Source organism: Anoplolepis gracilipes, chromosome 6, assembly GCF_047496725.1.
Source record: "Anoplolepis gracilipes chromosome 6, ASM4749672v1, whole genome shotgun sequence".
Taxonomy (NCBI): Eukaryota; Metazoa; Arthropoda; class Insecta; order Hymenoptera; family Formicidae; genus Anoplolepis; species Anoplolepis gracilipes.
This window is the reverse complement of record NC_132975.1, coordinates 5,913,003-5,935,057: the sequence shown is the minus strand read 5'-3', so window position 1 is coordinate 5,935,057 and position 22,055 is coordinate 5,913,003. Positions and strand designations below refer to the sequence as shown.

Below are 22,055 nucleotides of genomic sequence, written 5' to 3'. Positions count from 1 at the left end.
CGCCATTCGATTCTCGAGTGTATCTAACCATCGTGAATTTCCCCCAACTTCTAACGGTTCAAGCTACGATGTGTATAATATTATTTACCGTGTCACGAGACGCGTGTGTACGCATCAAATTGCAATGATTGAATCGATTTAACCCGGCAATTATGCAGTAGCAGCAATAGCAGGTGTTTGACAAACCACAACAATCGCTCGATCTAATCCTCAATCGATTAATTCTAATTTAACTGTTGAAACTAATTAGGTCGACTCGTTTCTATCAGCTCTCTCTAATTAAACTCTCGTTTTTAGGTAATTGCATGCCAGCCTGCTCTGCTGACGCCGCGGTCGATCCGCGTTCTTAATCGGGAACGATCTGAATGTTAATGGATTCACGCAAGTCGGTTTTCGGACAGCCTTCCTTGTTTCTTTATTAGCCTTTCGCTCCCCTGTTAATGCGAGACCGGCCGGTTGTGCACGTGCTCGCGATTCATTCTCGCACTCGTTCCTTCGTTCCATTCAACACCTCCTTTCGTGGTTCCTTCGCTCCCCGCGAAGCCTTTCAACACCACCCAATTAAAAAATCTCATTTATCTTTTTATCCCCGATATCAATTTCACTCATGTTCGCGATGTCCGCTTTATAAATTTCTATCACCTCATCACCGTTACTTCCCCCGTCTTTGTTCCACGGTTGTCAGACTAATTTTTCTTCTGATAGCGTTCGGAATGAAAGTTCATCCGACAGCTTCCTTCATTCTCCCATCAAGAATTTTTAATTACTACGCTTCTATCCCATTATTATTACGCGCGTTAACCATTGATTAGATTATTAGATTTTGTAAGAAAATGGACAAAAAGGATTAAGCAACAAATGACGTTTAACAATAAATATCGATCATGTGAGAAGTCGGAGAAAATTAAATAAATTCATTAATATAAATTCAATTACAGTCGACGATATACACTTTATATAGGTACTATAGCACCGAGCATTCTCTTTCCCAATGTCGGAATGAGACTAGCACTGGAATGCGTCCATTACTTAAGCTGTCATTTTACGCGAAGACTTAATTGCTGCTGTTTCCACGATTAGCCGACCTCTTTCAGAAACTGCTCGTTTCAAAGGCCGTGACCTATCACCGGAATAATAATCGAGATAATAATAATGTATAGTAAAGCTGTTTGATTATCATCGAGCAGAAGTTAACGAGATGTCTGAATCGATAAGATATCAGCAGGATCGATAATTTTGTCATTTAAAATATTTAAAGTAAAAACTTTATTCGCGAAGATAAAAGAAGAAGAAACCATTGCGCGGTTTCTTACCTGATGCAAGACACGGCGTTATGTAGATGAGTGACGGCGACGCGCCGGGACAGACTAATTTATAGCGACGTTCACCGTAAAATTATTCACTTGTCGCCATATTATAATGTCTACATCCGCATCACGTCGCCGTGCACACCTTCTTTTTATTTTTCCCAACGGCGATCTCACGAGTTGTTGCGAATTCGAGAACACATTTTCCGTGCAAATCCCCGTATGTGTCGGTTACGCGCGAAAAGAATTTATATAAATACACGTGGGAGATATATCACATGATGATTGGTCTAGTAAAGAAAAATATTTGACATGAGAAATAATGACTTAAGTGATTCGATAAATTTTCACGAAATGGAGGGCGAGGTGAAATAATTTTGAAGAGCTCGCGAAAATTTCAGAAAAATATCTGTACATTAAGTTATTCATCAACTATAATTAATATTAAAAAATATTTGACATTAGAAATAATGATTTAAGTGATTCATGAGAATAATACATTAGATCTCTTCCGCAATGGCTGCGAGAATATTATTACTTCTGTAACCTAATGCGTTACAGTAATCGCTCATTTGAATATCGCCTAATCGTATGCACATCGTCTGGAAAGTTACTCAAGGTTAGCTTTAGGCAATTAATCATTCGCTAAGAAGGATATCGCTAGCGATAATTTTTCCCGCTAAGAAAGTGGATCAAGGAGTACAATATTCGCGCAATGTTTGACTTGATAGGTTAACACTCGCAGATATGAGCAGAGAATGGAATTTGTTACGAAATGATAGACGTTCGACGAAATGAAACATGTGATGCCATTATTTATATACTCGTGCTACTTTACTCTTACTATTTTTGAAAATGTAAAAGCCTCACTGTTTATGAACCATTATCTTGTTAACACTTTTCTTCGAAAAATATCAATAATAAGCAAGCATTATATTAATCAGCATAATTACTTGTTCTATTGTTTTTATTTCATTCTAATAAATAATTTCATAGATATTTTATAAAGGAGTAGTATAATAAAATATTTTAGACTGTGCTTCGACTTTGGTAGTAATTGAAGACTGCATATAGATATATTCAGATTGATCTCGATATGATGCCATTAATTTTCAAGGACGGTTTGCTGATCCCGAAGATACATAAAAAATTAAGATATCGAAGCTGAGTTATATCTCGGACAATGAAAGATTCAGCAAAAGCTTTTACCGGCTATGTAGTGCAATTTAAAAGAGTGACGATGCTAAACAAGGACAATAGCTACGACGTGACACTAAATAAAACTGTATCGACAAGTAGAGTGTCGACAAATGGATTTATTGAACAAGCGAAAATGACGAATCATTCAGGACTCGAGCACTTGAATCGTCTACAGTTGTTCGCATTTTGGCGCAACAACTGATAACAGCCAGTTCGATAGGTTTAAAATTTTTGTACGTATTAAAATAAAAAAAAAAAGCACTTTTAACTAACTCACTAATGTGCCAATATATATTACATGCGTTATATATCGGGCCATCGTCCTCATATTTAATTAAAAAGCTCGCTCAATTAATCTCGAAGTGCCTCTATTGATCAAATGACGATCAATAGAACCACCGATCGGAACCGATCACCTCGATAGATCTTCCTCAGGGTCGTTAACATAGGCACGCGTAGGAAGGCAGAATGCGATTTCGCACTTTGCTACATGACAGTGACAATTTGTTATAGTCAATTGATGAGGTTTTTTTAATTCTCGGAGATTACCAATGTTACATAGTGCATAAGTCAAAAGGTGAATCACACAAGTGTCAATAATCGCATAAACATAACGTGCGCAGCGTCCAGCCATTATGCAAATTACTCGCGACGATGATGGAAAAAGGTGACGAGTCAAATTTCGCAATTCTGTAGGTCACGAGGTATCGATATTACACGGACATTGATGTTATTACGCAAGCGCAAACATTATTTTCCAGTTATGTCACAGCGATTAGATTCTTCATCGAAGTAGGACTTATTTGCTCTTATAATGTGACGTAATAAACACCGGAAAGCGGAGAGAAACATCTTTAGATAGCGAAAGGTTGCATTGTTCTAAATTTTACAATCAATGACCTCTAATGTGGCGGGCGCCCACGCCCCCATTTTATCCAATTGCGTTTTCTCCTCTTCCTTTTTCCACTACCGATTCCTCGGAACTCACGCGTGCTTGTCACGATGTCAGGTACATAATGGCCGAAACGCCCACGCTTTCGCTCCGCACCTACGATCCGAAGCACGTATGTATGCACGCACGCACGCACGTGTGCAGTTTGCTTCGCGCGTTTTACGGGGCTCGATAAAACCTAGTCTTCGATCTATGCGACTTAAAGAAAAGGAGGGTAGTCGTTTGACTTGGGTAAATGTCAAGAATAATCATATTGCATATTGCGTGTCAGTATATACATATTTTTTGAATAAGAGAAAATTATCGTCGACCTCTATGTATGACTCTCGAAACTCTTTACAATTTATTCTCTTCGAAATAGTTGGATTGACATATATATGTATTTTTATTAACGATGGATATCGTCGATAACCATCGAGGGTATACATAACTTCTAAGCAAACAGATATGACGAGATTGATGTGCGATGAGATTTGAAGCGCACAAAGTGCATCTCTCTAACACAAGCGTGTTCGCGAATTGCCAGGGATTGAGTTTCTCTGCACTGTCCACTGCAGTGATGCACGTTAAATTTACGTCAGTGGGAGAAAAAACATTTATAGTCGCGCGAATGCAGATCGAGGATTACGAAATCACGAAACCTCACTGGTAACACGATCGTTATTATATTCTGTATTGCAGTTTGTAGACATACCAGTTTAAATTACAGAACCCCCGCGGTTTTTCGAGCTGATAAGATAAGCAACCAACATTTTATACCTCATGTTTTATGCTGATAGATACTTGATAACATAAAATCGTCTACGAACAAAATGCCAACGACTTTCTCTCACTTTACGCATAATATGCAAAATATTTTTCCTTATTTAAATTTCTATTTAAGCTATAAAAATATACATATTACTTTTCAAATATTATATTCTTAATTTTTATCTTAATGTTGAATGTGGGAGCTTTAAAATTATTTCAAGATCTGAATGTTCTATCTTAGAGGTTTAAAATCATAATATTAGGGGATGCTTTTCCGCGGTTAAAGGCTTGTACAGCTCTCTCAGCTTGAATATCATTAATAACTTAGCTTTGGCAATTTTTTTCTACCAAGTATGGACAAGAGCCTGAGATGTATCGTTATGTGCTGTTGTGAGACACGAGCCCGATTGTGGGCGAACTCGGCATTGTCGTCCATTGGGCATGCAAGCCCCGGAGGACGCGAAAGAGGGATTCAATTGCGCGTACAGTTAGCGCGCCACGCACGTGGGCGATAATAACGCCGCGTGCGTTCGTACGCGAAGACATGCCAATGTTCCCCCTTTTTGGTTCCTTTGCCATAATTTCTCTTTGCGTACGTACGTCGGGCCGTGCCCATGTTCGACTCGCCTCGTCGGCGAGTCTTTTCCTTCTGGTCACTCACTTACAAGCCGTCGAGGGGCAACGTAGATACTTTTTTTCCGCAGACAATTTCCATTGTCACGAGGTGAAGAAAAATGAAGGCCTGAAATGAGGTCAGCCGCTTGCTTACTCCGTTGGCGACTGAGAATACGATTAGCCGATAGCAGATGTTAGTCATGTGTTTCATAATGATCGCGACGTCGCTTTTCTTGCAAGAGCACGTGAGAAACGACAGGAGTTTTCCTACGCGCGATATTTGATGCCTCCTAGCGCGATCGTGTGATTAGAAAGTAAAACCTAGCGTGTAAATTCATTATTAATCGATTTTCTATCGAATCTCCATATAAAAATAGAAAATTTTTATTTTTATTTTTCTCATAAAAATAAATTTTTTATCCGACACAAATAATATGTTTAATATATACAATTATCTTGTAGGAAAAATTTATTTTATATTGTATTGTAATGAAAGATTTATTTCTCTTTATTTTCTTATACGATAAACATCGATAATTATAATTTTTTATCTATCAGGACGATTTATCACAACTTGTTCTAGCGCGAGAAACGCATCATCTTAATTTTTAAAATATATAATATCAGGATAACCGAGTGGTAAATCATAAGTATTCCCGTAGAAAGCGCTGTCACTTTCGTTACGCGAACTTATTGCCGGTCGTTATTATATACATGTACATATATCCTCTTTTGAATTTATCTTTTTCTCGCCTCTCACATTCATTCATGCGATTTCACTTATGTCGCTAATTCGTGTCATCACGCTTACCTGTCTCGTTTATTAAACCTCTTTTCGTGCGTGCACAAGTCGCGTGTGATTTATCATCCGTATTGTGTTCTTCGCGTTATTAATTGTAGATATATTATTTTTACGTTTTATCTTGACTCGACTCGTAGAGTTTGTAATTCCATAGCAAAACGATAAAATCGAATGCGCGACGTATCTCGATCTTATAGCATCGGACATTCTTCGGTTCAATGAAGCAGAAAGAAAGTCGCAAAATGCCGGTAGCGTATTGGAAATTAATTAGATCGACTTTCTAAACGCGAGATTCTCGATCGTTAAGAGCAATTCCATTTGATATCACTGGAATTTTGTTTAACGATTCATCGACCAGCGCGAATAGGGTCTAGAAGTGAATTAACTGGACTCTTTATCGGGCAATTAGCGAGCGGTTCGCTCGCATCCGCCTATATTCTCTTCGGGCACTTCTGGATTTTATTACCCTATAAACTACTGACCCAAGATATTTTTGTGATACGTAAATGTTTTAAAAATAAATATCAAACCCTCTAAATAAAATTGAATCGAAAGCTTTGTCCGCATAAATTCCTTCAAACAAAAAAAAAACCTATCCAAGAAACTTCCGGTTTGATCGCTGAATCGGAAGCGAATCAGCCTGATGGGTGGCGTTTCTTAGACAATCGCACGGCGCGATTCTGAAAACCGTGGCAAAACACACCCCGAAGGCGATGCTAAGGATCTTCGCGCCGTGCGACGTCGACGGGAATTGCTGCATCGGACGTGGGTAGATGGATAGGTAACTACCTTGCACCCGCGAGTTTCTAAGTAACCTTCCGCTGTCTCTCGACCGTGAGGGACCCGAAGGCGAAGGTGGTTATACGAGCTTGTCTCAAGTATCGTTCACATCATGGCCGCAGTTCCGTTAACTTTAACTACAACTTTTTTCACCGACGCTTATATATTTTCCAAAATTAAGAATAAAAAGAAAGAATGAGTTACATGGTTTCGCGATTTCTGAATAAATTAACGTTAGCGGAATAAAGCCCCGCTACGGATTAGCATTCAACTCTATGTGAACGGTACTTGAAGATTGGTTTACGGATGAAACAACTCGACGTTATCGGACGTTTAATCTCCGCTCGTGCGTCTTTTTACACCGCCCGCGGAACATGCGTCCGCGGAAATTGGAGGCCGACGAAGACTCCGTCCACGTAGAGCATGAGAAGTGATGACTTAAGAATAGAGCAATATGCAACGCTGCAAGTGCAATTAACCGTGAATCTCTAGAATTTCCGATCGTTATCGCGATCGTTATTACAGGCTGTTTTGATTAACGCGGACGGATATAGCGAGTTATTTTCTTTATTTCTTAAGTCTTACATATGAGAGGATTTAACGAGATTGTCATCGTTCTAATTACACAGGCGCGAAATCAAGTGACATGACGTCAGTTACATTCTCACCGGCACTTGTGTTACATAAATAGGAAAATTTTGTTTTGACTCTGTTCGTACACATTTTAGAATTAATGCAAGCAACAGAATTATATTGATCGCAGTCTATTTATCTCTATTTCCCAAAAATATTTTTCACAGTGAAAAAACTTTTCTAAAAAAAATTAAAAAACCAAGTATATAAAATATCTGAACTTGTATGTAACAAATAAATGTAATGTTAAAAAAACCAAAATTATTAAGATACATTTTATATACTTAGCATTTTTTATTATAAAATAAAAGTTTCTTAACTCACCGATCGATGTGCAACAATGAAGTTGATGACGTAGATTAATCTGTAATATATAAAGTACAAATTATAACAGCGTCAAAAATAGCGTTAAAAAAATCATTTTCTGTACACATCGAATATTTTATATTAAATAGAATAATTACGATAATTTACAAAAAACCTATTCATCTCAGTACAAGCTTAGTATCATATATATAAAAATCTTCCTCTTTCATTTTTAATTAAATCAATTAAATAAACGCGTATGTGTATGTATATGTATATTATTCACGTTTATTTAATTAAATCAATTAAATATATATATATATATATATATATATATATATATATATATATATCGATAAAATAGATTACTTCAATATTGCTCTCTCTCCCTCTCTCACAATGCCTTCTAGACCTTCTCCTCCTCCTCCTCTTCTTAAATTGTCAAGTTATCTTTGTATTTGTAAAAATACATTAATCGATCGCACACGAATCGTTTGCGGTTGAAAAAAACAGACACTTATACACGTGACACTCCTGAAAACTAAAAGTATGATAAATACGTCCGCGGCACGATAAAAATAGATGCGCGACCTACTTTATACGACCGTCTCAAAAATACAATACCAATTAATAAAATTAAGACATGACGGATTTTCCGCGAAACAAAGATACACGTGCGACACTTTACACGGCATTTTTGAAAATAAAATAAATTAATTAAATTAAAACGAAAACGTGAATTTCAATCATAGAGTTAATCATACGATCTGATAATCGCTAATCGTTCGCAACATAATCGCGTTTCGAAGAGCGAATCGTGCTATTACCTGCTGCCGGCTTGAATGTCGTCGAGCGAATACTACGCATATGTACGTAGCGTAAACAAACGTCAAGGCTGTGTATCTGATTTGTTATCATGATTTTCATTACTTTACTATATATATTTTTAACGCTCTTTAGGACATAATTTCGAATTTTTATATTTTACTTCTCGCATTTCCGATTAACGGATCAAACAGCTTACTTAAATTATACGATCTGGCGATTCGAGTATTATATTTTTTTAATTCCAATGTGATAATAATAATTATATCGAGGAAAAAAACATAAAACGCGATGCGAAATATATTCGCAGCCAATGAGCATCGTTAAAGAAATAATTGCTGCTCATATAAAAATAACGAGATACAATAAATTAAAATTTTCATTTCCTTATTTCCATTTTTACTTCAAATGAATAATCGTTAATAACGAAAATTATCTGGGAAAGAAATCGAGAAAATAATCAGGCGGATTGATTATAGTCTCGCCGCGTGAGATTTATATATTAAGACAAGATTATTAAAAATTGTTTTTCTTTCTCATAATATATAGAATATTATAATCCATTAACTGATCAACTTTAGAATAATTTATATTTATATTAAAAATTCATTTCCCTACTGTCGCGTTTTGATAAAAATGATCCAATCACATATTAACTGGAAAATTTATCAAATTAAAGTGAGAAGAATAATTTTCTCGCGAATTTCCCAGCATCACGCGATGACATATTTAATATCCGTCTAAAGGATATTAAATTGTCAGCATTCAGATCAAGATGCTAGATCAGTTAGGATTACGAGCACATTTTACGACGTTCGCCGTGCACTCGTGGCGTTACAAAGACGGTTAAATTCACGCGATGCGTTTATCGTCCCAGCACGTTTAACACGCTGATCGTGATCCTCGTGATCTCTCCTTCTCTTCCCCGAGCCGGCTGTATCGCTTCGCGACAGGATTACAAAGATTAACGAGCGCGACGACGCCGAGGAAGGCGATCGTTCGTCGATCTCGACCGCTCGCCGGTCGCAGCAACCGGATGATGCACGCGTGATAGATCACGGTATTTAACAATGGGGATGGATATCGCGTAACGCGCCAACGGTTGTGCAATGATCGATGACACAAACTGATAGCGCGACGTGTTCATCTACAAACGGACGCGCGCTTTTTATTATACTTGCAGGTGACTGGAGAATATATGTGTTACCGGTGCTTTGTGCTCGGTCGATCGCGACGATCGGTTAACTATTATATATTCTCGCGTGAGAATACTCTGATTGCATTCACTGTTTACGATATCATTACAATTGCATAACAATTGCATTATCGAATAAAATCGATCTCTGATCATTTCTATACAGAAATTAATGGTTTGTGAGTCGACATTTAAATTTATGAATTTTTTTGCATTAAAATGTATTAAAATTTTTTAATATATATATATATATATATATATCTTCTACTGAATTGTAAAAAATTTCATTCAATAAATTTCGTAAAAAAGTATAAAGATAGTGACTAATTTTTCTATAAATATTTCAGTAAATATTAATTAATTTAACGAATAAATTATCGCAATTTTTTCTTTTCATACGATTGTATTAATTAGGCATAATAATAAAGTTGATAAATTATTCTTTTCGATAGTAAATAATATGTGATTCTGCAAAGTTAGTTGACTCGCAGATTCTACAGGAACGCATCTTTATGCAGTCCGTACAAAACAATGAGACCATTGTCGCTTCTCTACAAAGGTACAAAGTTAACCGGAAACTCATTGTTCCCATCTTGTATTTCAAGCGATCTGTCCGTCCGGCCGGATTCCGACGTCCCGCTAATATTAACACCACGTTACTAGTCGACCGAGAAGATCCCACCGGTCACTTCTAAGTATTCTCGAGGGTGGAAGTAAGTCTTGCAGTTTGCGACTGAAAGAGAGTATCCTTGTATCCTGAAGAGGATATTTATAAAATTCTTTTGAAAGACTGGTCTTTTCTTTCTCATCCTCTTTCTCTGGAAATCTTCCTTCCAGTCTCTTCAAAGTCTTTGCAACGCAAAAAATTTCGATAAAAATGATAATTTTGCGAGTCTACGTGATTAGAATTAACAAATAGTAAATTTTATCTTATTGTTAGTAAAAAAATATAATATAATTCGTAAAAGAATGTTATATTTGTAAAAAAAAAAGGGGCAACGCCTCATATAGGAGCATTTAAGATTATGAAAGACAAACATTGCCCTCACCGAGCGAACGCGGAGAGGCTCGAGGTTCAATCTGATATAAATCTTCCGGGTTGTACCGATTAATTACTGTAGGAAGCAGGGCCCTGTAATTAGATCTCCCTCCCCCTTCATGGGTTACACGGCCATCTTGCACGGACAGATCTCGACCTACCTCGTCTTTACCGAGGTGCACCACGTCGAGAAAATCTACGGGTGAAAGACAACCACATTGTTTCCGTTTAGGGACTTATAGCAGATTATCGATTGCCATATTTTCGATCAATTAATTTTGCTTTCGACCTTTCGCTGACAAAAGACATTTCATTTTTATCCATATAACTCTTCTTTGTAATTCCTTGTGTATCTTTCATTATAGTCTCCTTTTTTAATTATTGACTATCATAATTGAATCTCTTTTTGCTTGCAATAATTTATTTCTTAAAGACGGCTATTGAACGATAATTCCTGAATTTACGAGTCGCATCCGCTCGCCAGCTTCGAAAGATATAAAAGAACCTTTCACAACTTCGTGACTGTCTTTTTCTGGACTTTCGGATCCAATTACAACATCATTACGTGTCATTTATGAGAGAGAATACAGTACATAATAACTTAAATACGTAATAACTTAAATTCTACTTCGAATTTCGCTCCATTTCAACTAATTAAAAAAAAAAAAAAATTTTTTTTAATGCTTTATCAAAATTATTTTTATTTATCAGGAACTCTAGAGAACATAAAAACAAAGCAAATAAGCTATTCAGAACTACTCGCTCTCGATTTTCGATGTGAAATTAGCACCCCAATTTTCAAATTCAAATTTGAAACTGTTACTCGACGGAACTGTTTTTATTTTTTATAAAGAACTCTTAAACTCTTAAAGAAGAAGCTAGAACTCTAATCAGAATTATAAAAATTGCATTTCCGGGTGCTAACTTCACACACAAAATTTTACGGCTAGAAATTCTGCCAAGTTAAAAACTTAAATATATTTATATAATTCAGTTCGAAACGCGATTAATTTTTTTATATCAATATCATTAATTTTTCTTTAGCGTTATATTCGAGCAATAATATGTGGATTAGCGCAAGTACTAGAATCTCGAATTATCTTGGACGCGTTTAACTCGCCTCAGATGAAATTAATAAGTCACGCGATTATATCTGTCTAGAGATGAGATCAATTACGATGTGTGTAATGTAGACGTATAGTCTCTTAAAATGTGCTCGCTTAATAGAACCATTTGCAATTAGACGGACGTCAAACGCGCATCACAAATGAAACATATATCGGGAGAAGGGGAAATCCAATTATCTCGCGGTTCGCAGAAACGTATATCCCCGTCGGGTATCGCTATTCAGTCGCATAAATTCGCGCAAAAGTCCCGCCGTGCGGATAATAGAGAGATATCGAAACCATTTCCGCGCAAACCGCTGCGAGCAGACGGCTCGCTAAAATCGAAACATGAAATACTCGTCGTAAGAAAAATAATAGCCACGGAGTATATTGTGAATGGATGGATTTATGAATTTTTCCTTCCGCGTGATGATCAATATCCGCTCGGATCGATCGGACTCGATCTCGCGCAGAGTTTCACCTGTAAATCAGCACCCGCGGCCGTACACTCGTAAACTTTCCACCGTAATTCTTGAAGGTGGATCCGTGATATTAAGCTGACTTCATCCGTCTCTCTCCGCTGGTATTAAGATAGATTTATCGATGGCACACAGCAGCACCCAATTCCCGGCTACTTTAAAACTCGCCCGTAACTACTAATCCGCAGAAAGTTAAAGGTAAATGCGCAGCCTCCGCGCAAGCATATTTCAGTGATAAATAATACTGAAAAAAAGAAAATATTACAACGATGGAATATTAGATTGACAAAATTTGCTTGAAAATAGAAAACAGAAGGCCCTAAAAGAGCTAACATCATTATAAAAATAGAAATATAAAAATATTTATATATATATATATATATATATATATATATATATATATAATAATTTAACTGTAATAATATAACATTCTTAAATAGGATATAATGGAAAAGTTGGTGAGATAATTCTTGTGGTAGCGACGATAAATTAGAAATTGAAGTTAGCTGTCGACCAACCATCCATCATATTTTGATGCATAAAACGGGACGGTCCTCTTGTACGGTGTCAACCGAAATTTACATCGGCGCTTATATTCCCACCGCTTTGACTCACAGATGAGACACGCGGAAGAAGCCCCGGCACTCTGACATCGAAAGTAATTCTACGTGATATCTCTGTATGACATTTGAAACATGCTAGCATCTCTAAAAGAACACGCTAAATCGCCCGTAAATCACGGGGAAGCTACCAATGTATAAATTATGCGACTATGTTAGAGAGAACGATGCTCAAACGACTTCCTACTTCGAGTTTAATCTCTCATCTTGTTGACCCTCGTCGCTGGATGATCATGCTACGCGTAGCTCCGATTATTCCGTCCATTCACTAAGAGGACCATCGATCGGAGATTATTTTTTTTTTTTTCACCAGTTCCGTTTTCTCTCCCTCACTCTCGTCGTTTCTCCGCTTTCAATCTTCATGAATCCTACCCGTGATCGACACAAGAACTGGTTCCACCGCCCGACACGTCGATTGACTTTTAAATTTTGATACTCCTCGCGTCGGCATTATCGATTTCGGAGACAAGTTGGCGATCGAGCGGAATTGTAAAACGTAATTGCCACACTTTTGCAATTCACCAGACGTATCTGTTACACGATTTCATTTCTCTCCATTTTTTCTCGGTTGCATTCTTTCTCAACTCAAAATGGACGTCTTAAATGAAAGGCCAAATATATCATATTATTTAGCTCGATATTATTATTATTATAATAATCAGTATAAAATTATATATGATATGCGCGAAATTAATAATTGAGTGCCATCAGTGATAATCTGCTTCTTTCGTCTGTCGAAGACAAAGAAAGAGAAAACCCTCGCGTGTATCTTCAATTGGTGATAATCGCATTTGACGTCGCTCGACTATGAAATTGCGAAGCTTCAGGGTCAAGATTCCGAGGACGAGTCATCCGATCTCTCGTGCGAGTGAAACGCGGGTTAATTTCTACGCTTCTTATCGAATGGCCGGCCGGCTGGCGTTACACGTGCGCCGCTGCATCATGCACGTCTGGCCGCACATTCCACGAGCACGAGCAAAAAGAGTGAAATGCTCCCGCGCTTAACTTCCTCTCGTTGTACGCGCGATTCCGACGCGACGTATCAACGGGAGGAAGTTTCGCGAGAATCTGCAGCCGCGCGCGCGTTCGTGCAATGAGAATAAATTAATCCGCCGCACCAATGCTAATTAGGCAAACGATTAATGAGATTTTGTATTATCTACAAAATAAATAAAAATCCATCTGACATTATGACTTTAGGTACAGCGAAGCTTTTTTTGGAATTATCTCAATGTGCAATTTTAGGATAAATTTTAATTAATTGCAAAATTATGTCTAATAGGATTCAAAGTGTCAAGTCTAATTTTTTATTTTGTTTTTACTTTGCAATGCATTTCCTAAATATTTTCTAGTATTACATTTTATGGAAAAATATTTGAAATGTATATATACTGTTATAAAATAACTTGGGAGATTCTTATATACGCTCTCTCTTTTCACCTTTTATATTTCTTTTCTTTCCCATGTCAAAGTTTTTTTGAAGGCTATCGAGATATATACGTCTGCTTAACGTGTCGACAGGACGCATGTCACTAGCAACACACGAGTGAACCGGTTGGCCGTATAACGTTAATTAATACACGCTGCGGAATTATAAAACCGGCGTGACTCGGACCGATCGTTATCCAGCGAGAAACATGGCAGATAGACATCGTTAATCAATATTCAAGGAATCTTTGTAATGAGTTGTGAAGCCGTTGTTTCACGTATATACATATATATATGCAAATGAACATATTATCGAAGAAAAGTTATCTAACGATGTTAGCCGGTTTATGTAAACATTTGTTAAAAACAATCTACGCAGAATTAATGTTTATTTTATTAATGTTTTAAAAGATTTATTGCAAATGAAGAACTAATCCTTCCGTATATACGTTTATCGTATAAACAAAATATATTGAAATTAAAAATGAATTTTAATGACGGAATGCTTCTCCTGGAGAAAAAATAATATTTGATTTTGCAATTGCAAAATACTTAGGATACCGATAAGATCGATAATACATGCCAACGAGATACGATGGCGCGGTTTGATGACGTTTATCAAATGATTAGGAGTCGCGGAACTCGACTAAGTAGAAACCTGTATTTAACGACGCGAGGGAACAACCTGCTCACATTGACAGAGTCATTTAGCTGCCACTGTAACCCCATAGTTTTGCCGGCGGCGATTCGGATCTGGTTCAAAACAGGTTGAACGCGAACTGCGCTGACCCAGACGCACGTTGATTTACGGCAGCTTTATCACGGAGCAACCGAAATTACCGGAGTATAGTTGCACATCTAAAGTCACTGAAAAAACGTTCGGGACAAGAGAGAGGTGCGCGATAAATTTCTGTAAAAAAAAACAAAAAAATACGCTTTCGCAGAATGCAATTATAATTAATTATATCGCATCCAACTTTCTCCCTGTCGTTGAATGAATTTACGATGCGTACAAAACAAACTTGATTTGTTTATCTAAAGTAACTTAGTGGATAAGCGATATCGGTTTATCAAGCAAAACTGGACCTCGCTTATATAAGTGCCTTCTCGATAGCATGCAAACTCGATTTCCCATCCGTGCAATTAGGAATCGATGCGCAATCTAGTTCCGATAGACCCCATAGCTAATTCCCATGTAATCTCCTCGCCGAAGAGAACTTGACGTTACGGTAACGCGATAAAGATCTCGATCGTCGATGTAGGAACGCCCATCAATAATCACATGCAAATCAGCCTTAACACTTACTGCGCGCGTGCCCGTGAAAATCCGACGCACGCGAACAAAGTTGTATTCGAATCATATGCGTGTCGAATATTTCTTGCGACGAAAAAAATGTGGAAACAATAGAAGATGTTGTATCAATGAAAAAAGAACGGAGGTAAATAATCTTTTTTTATATTTTTTTCACCGTTAAACGTTTGAAGTATCGAAAAATGTCTCTTAATAAGACAAAGATATAAGATAAAGCATGGACATAAATCCATAGCAAGTTTCTAGCTTTGAGCATCAAAAGAAAAGGCGGAGATGAAGAAAGTGCTGATAAGTAGGCAGAGCCTCAACGTAAGATGATATCGCTCAAAGACACCATGTATCAAAGATCGAGACTGCTTGACAGACATTGGATACACCGTATCTTTCCTCTTTCATCTGTTTCATGAAAGCAAGCAATCGTCGATCAGCGAGCGATTTGCATTCTGCGTTTATCTACACGTTTCGTTTCGTCAGTAAATTATGTTAATCAAGCATATCTCCACAACTATTAAAATTCAATTTAAAAACTAAACTCGGTTCTTACAGCCTTTCAGAAACGTGACAAAATGCATTTTCGCGTATATTTCGTTCATTAATTAATTAAGGAGGATAACATAACTCGTACAACCGTGTTTCTTGAACGGCTTACATCTACTTGAACGAATTCACGTACGAGGATTAATATTTCCAAGCCGTTCTTAAGTACTGAATGTCTTGATCCTCTCTCTCTCTCTCTCTCTGAGAAACGGACCTCCATGCTCCGAGAATATTGTATGTTAATTATACACACAAGCGCGAGCACACAAAAGCCACATTGTAATCCCGCGCACCCGCGCCTTTCTGCCAAGATGCCGACCGTGTGGGTGCGATGACGAAGCGGCCCGTCCCTTAATTACCGTCGGACGCCAGGAATTAATTATCGTTGCCGGGAGGCCGCGCCGGTTTACCTAACCGAACGAGTCGATTAATTGAGGATTGGTTACGTTTCGGAGAGACCGGAAGGGCTTTATCTGTTTGGCGCATTCAATACCGTTTGTGCAACAAACGCCGGCATGGTCGATTAATTGCACCGCACTGTACATTAAACTTTAACCGAAAGCGAGTACCCAGAAATCATTATCATAAGATAGCGACTCTCTAAAAACATTATTGATAGATGTATAAAAATTTTTGTACACTAATATCTCTGATGTCTGATATTGTTTATCGAGAGCTGGAGCAAGAACTTTATTCGTCAATGTTTAGTCTGCACTCTTTAAGTTACAACAATCCTTTGCGACACTCAAGACACCTGATAACTTTGTATACGAGATGATCATGCGACACGTGGTGTCTGTTGCTGTCGTCTGTTCGATACATACTTTTATTATACAATGACAACGTTCTTCAGGCGATTAGCAAATAGTATTAACGGGATTCGCGGCAATATTCCCTTTTTGATAAGCCTATAAACATTTGTAAAGTAATATCTTTGACAGCGGTCGTGAAATGTCACGGAAAGTATTTGTAATAGCATTAGCGATAATTTACAGTTTATTTTATTCTCGTATTTTAAAGCAAAGTTTAGAAAGATCTAAGAAAATTATGCAGTCCTCTTCCAGTATCCTAATCGGTAGAACAAAAAAAAAAAAAAAAAAAGAATAAAATAAGAAATCTTATTCGCCGATTTTTATTATCAAGTGAATGTTTAAATTCTAAAAAAAGAGGAAACAAAAATTTAAAAAAATGCAAAACAAATGGCAATTGAAAGGGGAATTAAAGTCGAATTATATAATCTATGGAATGGAACTTTGAAAGATTTAACTCGAGATGATTTTTCTTAATTAATAAAATAAGTTTATGAAAAAATGGACACATTGTAGAATCGTTGCAAGGCAAGTTTGATATAACGTAGTATAATATTGTCTCGGTAAACACGGGATATTCGTCTGAGAAACGAATCACCCCGGACACGGTTCAGCGATCTCTTTCCAGAGAGGCGTGCGCCTGGTTTCGTGCCGGGTTCCTGTGTTTCATTCACGAACGAGCGCCCGGAGCGAGATACGGCGAATGTTAATGAGGCGACCAGTCAGCTGCTCCGATCCCGCGAGAGGGATAATCCTCGCGGAAATTAAATTCCGGAATTCGCCACGGTCTACGGCACGGGACGACTCACGGCGAGGCTTCGCCGAAGAAACTCTCGCAAATCACCCATCACGGCATTATGGAAATCACATGCGCCTCTCGTAACGTTCCTTACTTCCTACGCCTTCCTGATATTACAATTACGCACCGCGATCATCGTGTAACTGTGTGTATCGAAAAATTACGATATCGGCAGATGCAAATTGGGGTGTTTCAGCAACGGGCTGCTCAAAATTGCGTTATTACTCGGGGATAATAATAAATATAATGTTGTCAATATGTCGTGTAATTTTCATCGGTCAATGTCACGGTTGATCGCCTCAAGTTAACGTCCTATCATTTTATAGAGTTTAACAAACACGAGAAATGATACGACACAATTTCGTACTATAAAACTTGCACATATACTATCGGTGACAACTCCAAACTGACTTTATACTGACTTTATGGGCGTGGAGTCGTAAGCTCCTATAAATATACCTATGCTGTTCCACGTCGCTTTCCGACAAAAATCTTGAAACACGAGACCGACGGAACTTCGTGCCACGCTATACTATCTTCCTACTGATGCATCCCTTAGGAGATGCATTATCCTCGTCCGTATATTGATGCTGATGGCATGCAAAGAAATTCACGGACCTCGATATTCGACTCGATCGAAAAACTTGCATAATATCATTATAATTACTATTCTCTTAATCTTTTGTAATCTTAAAAATCTTTTGTTATAATAATATCAAAAATAATATTAAAATACGCAATATTTGTTTATATATAATAAAGAAAAGAATTTGGAAAATTTTGAAGAAAAACACACAAAATGTGAAAATTAATCAATCTGATGATTGCAAAATGAGCTTGCATTAATTAGAATAAATATCAATAATGTAATCTCGAATATTTGTAACGCAATTAAAATAGTAAAAGTAATATTAAACACAATTCTGAATACGTTCACCATAGGACGTCCTACGTACAGCACTGTGGTATAAAATTTATGATCACGATCTCTTGGCTTGGTTATTCGTCAGGGACGATCGCGAATCTCAATCCTCGTGTACCGACCTGACAAAGCTTATCGGAGAAAGAAAGAGAATACTCCGTGAATACAGCTCGTGTTAACAAAGAGGAAGCGAGATCCGCGTACTTTATCAAGGCAAACAGAAGCTTCACACAATTCTTCGACGCAATTTGTTGCGTACACAAAGATTCGTATTCTCAGTTTTACAGAGTTTCACGACGCATTTAAAGAGACCATAAAAACAAAAACCTACTGATTAAATCCGTCAATTTGATTTTTCTTGCTACAGAAATTTTTTTCAGGGGGCTTTAAAGTATGGGAAAATCGAGCAACGAGTAGAATTATATATTGCGTGGTTTTCCGGTCGCTTTTAAAGCCATCAAGAGAAGTGACTGTCGCAATCCTATCCCTTGGGTAATTTTAATAACGTCGCGAGAAATCTATGACTGTCGCAATTGCATCTTCGTACGTTGTCTCGAATGGCGAAAGGGTATTAATTGAGCGACGCGCGACGTCGTGATTACCGCACTTCGCGGCTGCGACAATCTGCTAAATAAAATCTTAACCGCGATTGATCGCCTACACTGTCGACCGGACACACCGTACCGTGTCGTTCATTATCATTGATCTCAGTGATCGAGCACTCGACCTATTTAACACGAGTTACTTTCGCGTTTCAGCTATGTTGAGAGAATGTACGATATCATAAATTTCATATAATAAAATAGATATTTATTAAATACCACGCGTGTAAGAAATTTGCAGACGCTCGAAATACTCGTATTAGACGAATCAAAAATTCAAAGATAACTATTTTTATATAACAAGGTATTTCTAAGGTACGAAATCAATTTCTTATACAACTTTTATGTTCAAAACTAAAAATGAGAGTCAATAAACAGAGCTATATTATATATATAATTTGCAAATGAAAATACGTGTGCGTAAATTAATTAGTAAATTCAAACGTCAAGAGTTATATTGTATTTTAAATATCTAAATTATTTATATATTATATATATTTTAAGAATAATTGGATATTTTAATATGTAATTTTTTGACATTTGAATTTACTAACTCGCACACACACACACACACACACACACATGCATTTTCATCTGCAGATTAACTCTGTTTATTGGTTCTCTTTTTTAGTTTTTAATATTGATTTTTATCATTAAACTTGTGCATATTTTTATTTTCATCTGCTTTTTTCTTTTTACGATTCTGCAACTGCGTTGTGTTATGATAATAAAAATGTTAATTCGCAAGAGTTGCAACTTTTAATGCATTTCTCTTGTGCTTCCGCGTTCTACCGTTACGAAATTTCGCTGTTGCAGCCAACATGCCCGTTGGTTTTAAAATAGGCCGGTAATAATACACGTCGTGAATCTTTGCTTCGCGGGGGTAATCCATGAGTCACGTACAACGAGCTTTCTATCACGCACAATGAACATCAGCCCGTTGCCAATTACGGGAACAATATAATTACGAGTGCAAGATGTGGCCGCTTACGATGCGATGCGTGTCACCGCCTTAGAATTTCTTCCCAGTGAGTCTTCCAACTTTCAATTAACCACGAAATTTTTATCTTCTACTCGCTCGTTCAAAACCTGTCGTTTTGCAAACGGGAAGAAAATGTTAAATAACAGACGTTTCCATCATGAGCGAACAGTAGAAACGGAATCAAGTCCACGTACAGAGCGTCCCGGAAAACACGCGTTATATTTCAGACAAGATTCTCTTCAACGAAAACCTGAAATTAATTATTCTCTTTATCCGAACTCCGTCATTTACATTTCGATATTACCTGCTGGACAATGCAAGATTGTATCAAATAATTACGCGTCTATTTATATCGGGCATTATTCTATGTCAGTTAATGAGACAATGACCCATCGGAATACGCCAGATACAAGCAGAAATCGGGTACGAGTAGTGACTCAGAACAATTAGAGCCGATTAAAGGCGGGCTAAATGTGGCCCGACGATATGGACAGCTCCCGCGCTCCAGCAGCATCCGTGTCAGTCGGTAAACGCCTAGTTTTGTTGTACAGCAGACTCTCACAAAGTGTGAGTCAGGTTAATTGAACCCAATTAGAACCGGGTCGAATGTAGCTGATTGTCTAGATTTTTTAAGTATTACCGTAATGTTATGCAGCCTTCTCGTTAGCACGAGATCACGACAGCTTTAACACTATGATAAGAATACTCGACTGTTATCTTCAAAGGTTCAATTTTGCATTTACGGTTGGTAACAATTCGGTTAATCGATACGACAATATTGAAAAGTATGGGGAGAAAACTTATTTGCATAAAGCGTTTTGCAATATCATAATTTTCTTTCTAAAAAAAAATCCATTTCTTAGAGAAGAATCTATGCAAAAGAAAATGGCTTCTCAATGTCTTACATAGTTATAAGTAACGAACGGATAAAAGAGACTACCTGAGTTCCTGCACCGTGTACTATTATTTACAAAGTTGCTTCTGCATATAGCGAGTGATCCTGACTTTATACGGCGATATTTACTTCCGTGCAAACGTTTCCACAATGTGACGTGCGAATAAATATTAGTGTATAAATAATAATGAAAAATATAAAGAATCCCAGCAACAGGAGAAAGAGAGAGAGAGAGCTGGGAGCGCACTTCAGACTCTCTCGAAACATAATGTATCGTTTACGACGTTGATTATGCATATATCGCGCGCGTTTATGAAAGCGTATGTCCCGTATAGTAATATTTATTTCTGATTTTATTGTAGACTGCTAACGTGGCCGGCGGCACTGTAGTGGAGAAGCTATCGTTCTACAATCACACAGAATGCGAATGTAGGGAGAGGTCCAAATACGACACCACGAACGAGAAACTTCCAGACCAGCGAGTGTATCGACACTCCTCGCCCCCACAAAATATGAAGAAACCACCTTCGAGGAAGCCGTAAGTTCGCTAAAATATTTTAACAAGTAGCAAAGCAGTAACTTTATAATGGAAACGAAAATACAATGTATTCAATATTCACTCTCATTCACGTATTTCTTTGCATAAATAAAACGACCCATAAAAGAAAAGAATCTTCATTATCTCAATATTGTTTCTGTGCGGTAAAAAAAATGTATAGATGTCGATGCCCGTCGGAATTCACACCGAGGATCACGGCGGAAGGCACTTGTCAATGTAATTGTTTCGACAGCAATCAGAATTGTATAAAGACCAGACGTGGGAAGGGATACTTCTCCCTCGCGGACAGAATGTAAGTATATGCCTAAAGGGCCTTTGCGACTGCAATTTTCGCGACACACTTCATCGTGAAGTGTTTCCAATGCACGAGTTTAAATATGCGACGGTAAAACCACACTGTGGCGCTTACATACTAATCACCGGCATTTACAAGACAAAACAGCAAACTACGTTTGCATATGCCGTACGGTAAAGTTTCACCGTGACTACGTCTAAATCCAACTTTACTGCGCTCTATCCAACATTTATATGCAAATGTAATGAAAATATTTGATCTAGTAATCTTGTATTCCGAAGGTTCTGCCCGATAAAAACTGATCGA

The 22,055-nt window shown here is 37.5% G+C and overlaps 1 protein-coding gene and 1 long non-coding RNA gene across 3 annotated transcripts in view; one reads left to right on the top strand and one right to left on the bottom strand.

The window, feature by feature from the left end:
• LOC140666553 (uncharacterized) overlaps positions 1 to 8,191 on the bottom strand; it is a 148,368-nt gene extending 140,177 nt beyond the window's left edge. For both annotated transcript variants that reach the window (XR_012046781.1, XR_012046782.1), the window contains exons 1-2: positions 7,715 to 8,191; positions 7,364 to 7,403 (exon numbers count right to left, since the gene is read on the bottom strand). This is a non-coding gene — a long non-coding RNA (uncharacterized lncRNA). The remainder of the gene's footprint in view (positions 1 to 7,363; positions 7,404 to 7,714) is intronic.
• LOC140666547 (uncharacterized) overlaps positions 1 to 22,055 on the top strand; it is an 82,675-nt gene that overhangs the window by 59,266 nt on the left and 1,354 nt on the right. Inside the window, exons 4-5 of the mRNA XM_072893842.1 lie at positions 21,258 to 21,433; positions 21,615 to 21,746. Of these exons, the coding sequence (XP_072749943.1) occupies positions 21,258 to 21,433; positions 21,615 to 21,746 (308 nt within the window). The remainder of the gene's footprint in view (positions 1 to 21,257; positions 21,434 to 21,614; positions 21,747 to 22,055) is intronic.